Below are 11,387 nucleotides of genomic sequence, written 5' to 3'. Positions count from 1 at the left end.
CTAAAAACTTAATAGTGGGCTTAAAAAAGGGCATAGAAAGGCAACGAAGGCTATCAGATTTGTGGAATACATTCTACATTATATGAAAGTGTAAATAGAGGATTTTATGGTTTTAAAAAGTCAGTGAAGAGGATATGATGTTGCATAATAGAATTAGGAATTCTAGGAAGAAGGGCATTTATTGTTCCTCAGAGTACATGGAAGAAATGGAAATCAGCCCTTGAAAAATCATGGAGTGGCAAACTTAAAATAAGAACTACATTTTTCATATGAATCTATTTAAATTGGAAGCACACTGCTATTGACTTTTCACAGAATTTATCAACAGTCATAGCACAAATGGTTTAAAATACATAAAACAAATTTACAGAAGTTAAGGACATTAGTAGCTTTTGAAAACAGTGTTCTAAATGCTATCTCAAACTCAAGCAGGTCTTAAACTGCTGATTGCCCAAATACATTTTTAAAACATGTAAAGGTCACCTTATTATTATTGGAATGCTCTGATCTGATAATGTGCTCTAAAAGTGTGCATTTTATTGATCTTCCCATTCCAAAGATACATATTAATCACTAGTCATGACAACACTGAGTTAGTTCTGTGCATACACAGGTACCTGGAGAACTTTATTGTGAAAAAGAGAGACAGTTCCTCAATAAAGCAGTACCTTATTTATTAAGCCTCTTCATACACTCACTTGAAGCACCCTAGTCATATATTAGGTACCACAGCTCCTTTTAATAGTGAGATTGAGGAAGCAGATTTTAGTTCAAAAGAAATCTGCAAACTCCCCATGAGAAGAAAAAAAAAAACAACAAACAAACCAACAAAAACCAACCAACCAAAAACAAAAACAAAGAAAACAAACCAAACAGTTTACGTAAAATAACACACATAAAAAGGTCACAATCCTAGATATTTCTATTGAACAAACTAACCATATACATAATTTTGCATTTTTTGTGCAAAGGTCATAGTTTTTTTACCAAAAAAGTGACAGCCATTAATGCCAACTTTGTAAGGGTTTTATTTCCTCTACTTTCTAGTGATATCAACCCAGTAATGAACTTACAACAGTTTATTCCTTGTGAAAAATTTCAAGCTTCTCCAATGCATTTTTCTCTCTTTACTTGAAGTAAATCCAGTATTTAAAATCTTCTCATGGAAAAAAATTAAAGCATCTCACTAATATAGTTCATATAATACCTCTGCAGTTGAAGCTGATATCTGCTTTTACAAAGCAGTAGGACCCATTGTCCAGGCACATGATACAGCATCCTGAATTATAATTTAAACACATGCTTATCTAGAAAATAAAAAAAAAAATATTGGAAGAAAGTTTCTTTATTAAAAGAAAAAACCCACAGAATCTTAGAATCACAGCAACTCTTTGCTCAAGTAGGTTCAGCTAGAGCCAGTTGTCCAGTACCTTATGCAGATTTTTGTATCTCTGAGGATGAAGTTCTGAGAAGTACTGCCTTTCTGGACAGCATGTGCCAGTGTTTGATCACCCTCAGCAAAACAAGTTTTGTCTTACGTTTGATTCTCCTTTGTTTCCATTTGTGACCACTGCCTCTAGTCCTGTCACTGGACACCACCAAGAAGAGGATCTCTTTGTCTTCTGTACTCTTCTCCATCAGGTATCTACACAGAGGGGTGAAGACACCCCTGAGCCTTCCCTGTCTTGCTAAACCCTCCCTGCTGTCTCACTCTCTCTTTGCACATCAGGTGGGCAGATAATATTTGCTGCCTTGATAATATCTGTGCTCCTTTGCTGAACTTGTTCCAGTGTGTCCATGTCTTCCTGGCAGTGAGGAGCCCAGAACTGGAGTTAGGACTCCAGGTTTCTTTCTCTGGTGTGGAATGGATGGGAACAATCACTTTCCTTGACTTCTAGTGATACTTTTCCTGTTGCAGTCGAGGAGGCTGTTGGCCTTCTTTGCTGCAAAAGTACATCCTTTGCTCATGTTCAATTTGGCATCCAACAGCACCCCCAGGCCTCTTCTTCAAAGGTTTTTTTCATCTATCTGGCCCAAGACAGATGTAGGGACTGTATTTTCATTGGATAACAAGATAAAGTTGGCTAGAAAATGGAATTTCAAGAGAATGTAGAAATAGTTAAGGAGAAATAGTAGTAGAGGAGACAGAAGGCAAGGAAAAAGGAAGGATGAAATCCACACAAACTTGTTTTATTCTCCTTCTGAAATACAAAATATAAATTATTCTTCTTCCTGGATATTCATCTTTTTTTCATCTTATCTTGGTTTGAAAAGACAGGTGTCTGCTAAGGAAAGCAGAAACCTCCCTTGAAATGGAAAAATTTCCCACCCCCCCCACCCCCCTCCAAATCATTAGAATATTGAAATCAAGATTCTCTCAGGCAAAGATATGGGTATAGGAATAACAGTTCTTTACTAAGGAAATTAAAATAAAAATGCAGTAGTAAAAAAAAAAAAACAAAACAAAAAAAACAACAAGAATCAACCCACTGTCAGAGTCAGAATACAACTTGACACCCTGTTGGTCAGGGTGTTGGAAGCAGTCTGATTAAATGGTGGCTGCAGTCCTCCTGGAGTGACAGATGTGGTTCTGTTGAAGCAGTGATCCTGTAGAAGGGTGTAGTTTTCCTCAGAAGGTCCAGTGGGGATGTAGAACAGTCTGGTCTTCCTCTGGGAATCCAGTGGAGAAAGGCTGCCTGTGGTGTTCCAAGCCTCAGATTATATCCAGGTAGGAATGCTTGGCTCCTCCCCCTGGGTGGAGCATCTCACCATGGGATGATGTCATTTTACCAGTCATGCAGTGAGCCTCAATGGCCCTTTAACAGAAGAGATCCCTCTGGAGGGAGGATGGGTCTTGGAAGAGATAAAGAACACTGCCCCACCTGGTTTTAACAGATGGTAATAGAATACATACTTCTGGTTACATTTTGCATTGCAACCCAAGACAGATCTAAATGTACATCTACTACTGTTAATTTCTTACTAGCTTCTGCTTAATTAATCTATTTGTGGATGTTTTGTGTTCTCAAATCATGTTATTTTCTCTCCCTCTTCCATTAAGCTGCTAGTTTTATTTTCCCTCTCAAGTTGCAGACTGAGTTCTGTGATTTCTGTGATCATGTCTAATATCTTTCCTTCCTCTGCTTTTTCCACCCCCATTAATTCTAAACTGTAGCAGCACTGGTCTATGCCTCTCTGTCCCTTCAAATGGTGCACTGGCAATGGACATTCCATCTCTAATCTACATTATTTGCTACAAAGCTTTTTCTTCTTTCATTAAAAGATCTAGTAACTTTTGCTAGAAAAAGGTTGTGTTAAAAAAATGTTATATGTTATATTGAAAAAAGCTTATGGTTTAGTGTTTTTTTTTTCTGTAGCTATGTAGGTGGGTGGGTGGGTAGGCAGCAATGATTATCAACTTCTCCAAAATACCTGATCCTGTCACAGTCTCCTTCAACTGTACATGTCCTTTTTCACTTTTAGCTCCCCTAGCTCTCCTCAGTGTTTTTTACTCTGGAATTTCCTTTTTACCACCTAGTTCTGTGAGGTGAAGCCAGGGGAGAAGGGTTTATAGGTCTGTTTCTTTCTTCAGACCTAGTTCCTGTGTACACATGAGCTGTCTCTCCAAACCATCCAGTGCTGACAAGGAATCAGAATGTTCTCCCTTCTCTCCATGAAAATCTGGCAGGATCCAGGCATAGAACATCTTGCAGCCAAACTGTAGATCATAGTATCTTGTGAAAATAATAAATTCTAACTATTTCCAACAAATTTTGCCACAAAACAGCTGAGCATTGATCCCCTTTTATTCCTGTACATAATAAAAACATAATTCTTCCAATAATATTGAAAAGAAAAGTGGATTAATGACATTATAGCTTCAGTGGTGCAAATGCTCATCGCCATGACTGAAAAATCTCCATGAAAATGATCAGCTAGAGGACAGTCAGGGAACCAGCACTTTGAGACACAGGGTGGGAAATAATTTATCTGAAGTCACAATAATCCTGTCAGAAGATGAAGACATGCAGACACTAACCTCTTAGAACTTCTTTCTTAATACAGAAAATAGCAAAATAAGTTCAGCCATAGAGACTTGTCTGCAATCACATCTCATCCATATGAGTGGCATACCCCTGTGGGAGATCCAGTTCTGTCACAGAACAGTCCTGCAAATGCCATTGCGTTCGGAATATTGCAATTCATCACACTTGAAAAATTATCAGTTGAGAGCTTCTTAAAGCATGCACAGATATATACTATTTTTCCCTAATATGGTTTCTTTATTTCTTTTTTTTTTCCTAATGGAGTCAGACATAAGAAATACTCCTACTGAAAATTTGGGAGATTGAAATACAAGGCTAGATATAATTCAGAATACAATGAATGGAATGTTTGAAACCTCTCACTTAAGATTACAGTGTCTTACTTACAGTGAAATTGAAAAAAAAATTGAGATAACAGTTGATGAACACTGTGCTATCCATATGATGGTTCTTAGATTTCTATCTAACTAAATCAAGCTGATGAACTGGAAATAAGTTCATAGTAGAAAATATTATATAGGTCTGGTTCCTGAAGACAAAATAACCAGAGATGTTGAAATATAATCACCTGCAAAAGATTGTGGATGGGCCAGGCATAGATAAGTTTGAAATACATTTACAGTATTTCTTGGTTTATCAGATTTTCTCTTACAAATATAAATTATACAATATCTCAAACAATAGTGGAAAGTCTTAGTCTGGAAAACAAAAATGTAGTCTGTAAGGGTGATAAATCACATTTTGCTTTGATGATTTTTGGTAATCAATATTGATTACATAAAAATTAAGCTTTGAGAAATAGGAAAGGGAGAATATTTACTATGTCTTACATTTTAATTCTGAAATCTGTGTAAAACTTAGAAATCATAAAATACTAAGCTTCTGCCATCAACTCCTGTGCCTATCACTAGTGATTATTGTTATCACTACCTTTCTAATCCTTACAGCACTATTTGTACTATAGCACTTCCTCTCTTAGCTTTTAGAACAGTCCATGAGAAATGATTTAATGCACACAGGCACACACACGCACATTTGAAAAATCTGCAGACAACTCTGAGAAATCACCAGGAAATCCTAAACTGGAGTGAGGTGAGACCTGCTCTTTGGATGGAGTCCAGCAGAGTTCTCATGTGGTCTGAGCTGCTCTCCTGTGGCTACAGCAATCAGCACCTGACCTTTACTTGAGAAACAAGCAAATGTAACCCATTTATGCCCTGGGAGTGCTCTCTTCTGTACACCACACTCACTGCACCATGCCTTGAGCACAGCACTATGCAGGTTGGAATTGACCATGTCATCCTGGTCATTCATACCAATTCCATCAGCACCATGGGGGTCCCAATTACAGTCAGCAGAGTCTGACTCTAAAATAATTTTTTTTTTTCAAGAGCAAAAGAATTTTAGAAAATTTTATTATTTATTAAGCTCTTTCTTGCCTCTCAGTAATCTGAAGCTAAAATAATTTATAACACTGACATTTCACCATCCATAATTTTCCAGCCAATTTCCATTTGCCCTTTGCATTACATTTATGAATAGTTGTTGGATTAAGTTTGCTTCTTGCCTACTCCACTAACTGCATGAGCAAAACTGTGTTGAGCTGTAATTTGACTCACTGTTAATTGCTGACATATGGCATATTGGATAAGGAGGGGAGGGAAAAGCACTCCTGGGGGGTAAGTGATTAGCAGTCTAAACATGAGCATTACTGACATTCCATGATTTTCTGACAGTTCCTTCTAAAATCCTGAATTTCAGAATGTGCAGATTCTCTGTTTCTTTCAAAAGAAGGGTGCAGGAAACACTATGGTGAATTATTTTATAAGAAAGAAGTAAAAAACTCATAAATCTGCAAGTAAAGCAATCTGCCAGACATGATCATGCATATTTAAAACTATTTACAAATGGGGCAAAGCATGAGCAGCTGCATCCAGTACTTTAAAGCTCTCAGATGGAGAACAGATCATTTACAAATGCCAATGAGCATTGCCTGAGAAACATGCTGCATATACACAGTGGACACCTGGAGGAGAAACTCCTCATTTACCACTCACACTTTCTCTAATGAGGAGATTATTTGAAAATGAGAAAATAGTATATCACCTACACTCTCATATCAAACAGGTTCTGTTTGAAACATCCACCCACTGCTAGTCACATCAAGAGTGCAATAATGTGAAAAAGCCAAGGAGCAATTCTTGTCTTAATCAAGAGAGTCACTAGCTAGAATATTTTAAGAAATTACTATTTGCTCAGACTTTGCTTATTCTTTTGGTGATACAGTTTAAACAGTAAAAAATAGCAGAAGCCTTGCAAACTACTGCTGTATCTTGAGCAATTCAGTCTTTAAGAGATGGGCTCTATCCATCCAGGAAGGATCAGATACACCTGACATTAGGCAAGGATGGGTGTTTTACTACCATAGTAATCATCTGTAGCTCTGTAAGTAGAAAAAAAAAAAAATTATTCTTCTCTAACATAATGAAACTGTCCTAGAAATTAACAGTACTAAAACACTACCAGAAATTTATTTTAAATAAATTTATCCCCATTGTTAAAAGAATGAAATTTCCTCACCTGTATAATGTCATCTAACCTAAATTCTACAGCCTTCAATTTTGATTCCTGCTGCGGGAAGCTGTCCCTGCCTTGTGATATCACAATTCCTTACTGTCCTTTACTTTCCACAGTCTAAGGAAAAAAAATTATCTGAGCATGTAGGAGAAGAAAAAGTGCATCTACAGGTGGGAAGACTGGACATTCAGATCTACAGCTAGGCTCTACTAAATTTCATTAGCTTTAGTTAAAAAAGGGTGATAAGAAGAATCCAGGTGCTTAGCCAAAGGGAAGAAGCCAGTTTTGCAGGTGTAATAGGCAATTCCTTGTCAGAAAGAGACCTCAGGGTCTCAGGGAAGAGAGGTATTATATTTTTGTTCATCTGCACATATAAAGGAAATGAAAAATAAAGGAAAGGAAAAGCAAAATAGAGACAAACAGAGAAATATATTAAATTAATATAAATCAGTCATGAAATGCTTCTTACACTTGTGGCAAGTTTTTTGTCTTACAAGAATACAGCCTTCTGGGAACTCCACAGGTTCTCCTAGCATGGGATTTTTAAAAACTGGGAGGAAAAAGTGTTATACTTTTCCTGTTCTATCAAAAAAATAATTGGCAAAAGAACCTGTCCCTACTAAACTAAATTGCTTGGTGAGCTGCAGTGCCATCAGCTGAACACAGGGACAGACATTGGGGTTATCTAAATGCAGTCACTTGGCTGAAATTAGACTTTTTAGGAAGACTATGTTCTACACCAGTTTTTGAACTATGAATTCACCCTTATCCCAGTTAATAAATCTGTGCCTATGAATAATTAAAGAGCACAAGAGTGTTATAAAGGAAATGTGAAAACATGCATACATATATGCATGCAATTCCTCAAAACTTCAGAGAAAAAAAAAATCACTTTTCTCTGGAAGATTAAATCTGGGTCTGGAATTATTTCCTGCTTAAAAAAAAAATATTTCTATTCTAGCATTTTTCAAATTTGCTATATTCTTATGAAAAATTTGGACCATTCAAAAGACCCCAAACACAAAATTATAATATCTTAGTCTGAGAAATACTGTCATTTAACTTTTTTGAGTTGTTTTATAATCTCACTTGCATGAAAGAATCTGCACAGGATGGCAAATTTTTAGGGTTTGTTGCATCCTGTGCCTAGCTACAACACAACGTGGTGGCAGTGTTGTCAAGACAGCAGCAGTCACCTGCAGGCCTTGCAGGCACAGGTTGTGCTGTGCTGCTGCTCAAGAGAGGTGTACCAGGGAAGGTACCAAGAGCTTGAGTGGGTGCCAAAGCCCCCAGCCCCTGGGAAAGACAGCTGAGCTCATTTCTGGGAAGACATTTAGGAAGCAACAGTCTTGGAATGTGGAGATAAACTTTACATTTTGCAGGGTGTGGATCCCATTAAATATGTTATTCAATTAAGAGGATTCAGCATTAGTAAACCAGAATATATTCCTATTTCTGACAGGAATTCAACTGGGAAAACCAAATTTACTCCTATCCATTTAACACAGCCTGAACTGGATTTATTTTCCCTTTCAGATGAAAAGCTACATCCCATATATATAATGATTTGACTAGTCTGTCTTGAGCCTTCAGATGCAAAACACGAGTTTCTGCTCAGTGGCTCTCCTGCATATACACACATGGGAGAAAAGGGAACTTCTGCATCTAACCCATTGTAGAGCTGAACCTTCCTCTTTCTACCAAAAGCATTTAGAATAAAATAGAAAGCAATACTGGGGAAGGGGGATAAAGCAAAATGATCAAATAAGTGTCCCAGATCTATTAAATAAGGAACTGAAAGGAAACAAATTAACTGAAAGGAGATCATGCCAAGGGTAATTCTGACATCTCTGTGCCTGCTACAGTCAAACTAAAACATCACTCCCAGCCTTCTTGGACTGCAGTAAAGGTGTCAGATGCTGGGCTTTGAAAGATATCTCCTTAGCAGCAGGATCTGACTCGCCCACAGACTTGTTGAAGAGTTTGGCTGGCAGCCTTGAAGCTGCCTCTGGGCAGCAGCACAGAGCTCAGGGCAGGCTTATTTCCCTGTACACCAATCCCTAGGACAATGACCGCTCTTTCTGATGAAGCTAAAGCATCAAACTATTGTCCAGTGTGGGCAATTTTTTTTTTCCAAGAGTAAAAGCTATTTTTAGTGAAAGTATTTTTTTGCAAAATTAGACATGCTTTATTTCCAGTTTCCTCAGATATGTGACATGTTGAGTTGCACATGAAGTCAGTGATATACACAGCAGTCCTGACTATGAGGTAAATACTGCAAACTATTGTTCTTTAGCATTATTTCGGTAACAACCAATAAATGATGCAAGTAATATTTGTGTCAGCTGCAAATTGCATGGAGAGCAACTTCAAGAAAATCCATTACTTTTTTACTTACTGCAAACAAGGAAGAATATGTATTATGTCATGACAGGTGTCCCCAAATAACACTTCAGGTCTAATTTACTTGGTTATTTTTCTAACATCAAAGTGAATATTTATTTTCATGAAGACAAAGTGTGCAGCTGATTTGACTTTATTAGAGGTGTGAGTTGGCAAAGAGAAAAACATGTAATCAGCAAAAAAACCATTGCAGTCTTTTCTGTTCTTTGACTATGATCAGAATTGAAATTATTCCTTACATTAAAAAACCAAACAACAACTCTTTTACATTATTCTTTACATTAATGTAGGCAGAACACAAATGTAAGGAAAGTATACTCCATTTTAAAAATATTGGTGCTCTCTCTCACACCTCCTGACCTGCAAAGCTGCAGACTGACTCTAAATATCATGCAGGATTAATTGCACATTATAGCTGGCTAAAAGCTAATTGGTTAGTCTAAGCTGGGCAGTCAGTCTAGTTATCTCTGCTCCCCACTGAGTTATCAGTGAAAGACAGGATCTGAGTGCCATTCACCTGTCTCTTCAGTGCTTAACCTGGAACAGTGTGTCTCCTCCTCAGTGGTGACTGAACTTAGCACAGACATTTTATTTAGTTCTACTCAGATGAGAAGGCCACCAGCTTCCCTCCCACATGGTGAGCTGACTGGGTGGTTATGAAATGTGAAGTATCTGGATTTGGGCAGGCATCAGGCCACTTTTTTGTCTGATTTTAAAACCTCCAAGTTACTCAGGACTAGTTAGTGTACTCTTTCTTCTTGCACTCCTTCCAAAGGTTCAGCCAGTCACAGCCCACAGGGCAGCCCCTCCAAACAGCCCAGTGAGCCAGGATCCCACAGAAATCCTCAGATGGGGCTGGCAGCCCAAGCAGAGGCTCCACAGTCCTGAGCACTGGTTGCTCACAACCACAAAGGAGCAGGCTGAAGGAATGTTTTTTCATTTGTTTAATTTCTGTTGCAGGGCTCAGGGTTGTTATCATCATGTGAATTTCTTTGGGTAATCAAATTTTAGAGAGAAACTTCTGTGTAACTGAACTCTTTTACACTGGTTTAGTCTTTAAAGCAGTGTGATCATCATCTGAATCAGGAAGGCATCAGGAACAACAATTTTGTAACGAATGAATAAATGTGTTTTAGGGGAAAAAGAAAGTCAAGAGAGGAGTCTGAAACAAAAAACAAAGGTGAAACAGCATTCTCCAACACAATTAAGAAAAAAAGAGGGTCTTAAGACAATGGTCAAAAGACACACTGTGAAAAAAAAAAAAACCAAAACCAGGCAAGCAGACACAGAGAATAAGGATGAAAAAACAATTTCCTTCTACCTTGCACTGTGTCCTGGAAGACTCTTCTGCTGGACAGACACAGCTGGTTACAATCTGTGCATAAGATATTTGTCTTCCACCAGATAAAAAGCAGAAAGACAATAAATAGTTACTCCTGGTCTTGAACAAGAATCAACAAGAGTTGTGGGAATTACCTCTATGTAAAGTACTTCTTCCAGCTTCTCAAAATTGGCAATAAAAACATAATCATGAAGACTAAACAGTCCCAGGAAATTAACAACTTGAATAAACCAAACCAAACCAGTAACCAGAATCAATTTCTGCAAAAGGGTAACATTAGAATGGATCAGTGGGATAAGCAAATACTGATTTTGAAAATACCCATCAGCTTCAGAGAAAATAGGTTATTCTGTAGCAGATTTCCTGGACAAAGAATATTCAAAGGTTTCAAGAACTTGCACTAGGAAAGACCATAAAACCTTGCTGCTTTGACAGGAAAACCTGCACAGTGGTTGGGAACTGTCCAGACTGCCATAGCATGGGGGACTTGCAATATATTATGCAGCATCTATGGAAAACTTTAATTTTAAATAGGTCACCTCAAATATAAAAAATATAGCAAGGGCCTCTGCAACTGAATTCTCACTGAACAGTAATGATCACACTACACTCTGGACTTCTATCTACTTCTTAATTGGATAAAGCAGTCACTGTAAGTTATTTTGTATATAAACTGTATGATTTTTTTTTAATATTTTAGTTTTTCTCAGTACTTATGAGAAGATTTTTATTCAATTTTTTTCAGAAGTTCATGAGGATGACTTTTAAAAGACATCCCAAACTAAATGCTTTCATGTTTATATTTCAAAAAGTTACACTGAGTTTTATCCATCCTGTGCATTTACTCTTTTCACAAAAACATTTCTTTTCTGAGCAAAGTGCCTTTACCACTGACACATGCTCTGCACCTTACATGGAACTGTCGAAAGGAAGCATTTAGCAACGAAAGGCATTATGAAATGTTCTTAAAATACCAATAATTAAAACAGCTAATAGGAGATTTTTTCCATGAGTCCTTC

General features: G+C 37.4%; 1 protein-coding gene across 1 annotated transcript in view; it reads right to left on the bottom strand.

The window, feature by feature from the left end:
• Positions 1-5,422: 5,422 nt before the first annotated feature.
• The window catches only part of LOC147655905 (uncharacterized), a 52,064-nt gene continuing 46,099 nt past the window's right edge, over positions 5,423-11,387 (bottom strand). Inside the window, exons 4-5 of the mRNA XM_086858291.1 lie at positions 10,348-10,420; positions 5,423-6,987 (exon numbers count right to left, since the gene is read on the bottom strand). Of these exons, the coding sequence (XP_086714417.1) occupies positions 6,853-6,987; positions 10,348-10,420 (208 nt within the window). The 3' untranslated portion in view covers positions 5,423-6,852. The remainder of the gene's footprint in view (positions 6,988-10,347; positions 10,421-11,387) is intronic.

This window comes from Cyanistes caeruleus, chromosome 1 (assembly GCF_971803275.1).
Source record: "Cyanistes caeruleus chromosome 1, bCyaCae1.hap1.1, whole genome shotgun sequence".
Classification (NCBI taxonomy): Eukaryota; Metazoa; Chordata; class Aves; order Passeriformes; family Paridae; genus Cyanistes; species Cyanistes caeruleus.
The sequence above is the reverse complement of the archived record's forward strand: the minus strand, read 5'-3'. Positions and strand labels throughout refer to the sequence as shown.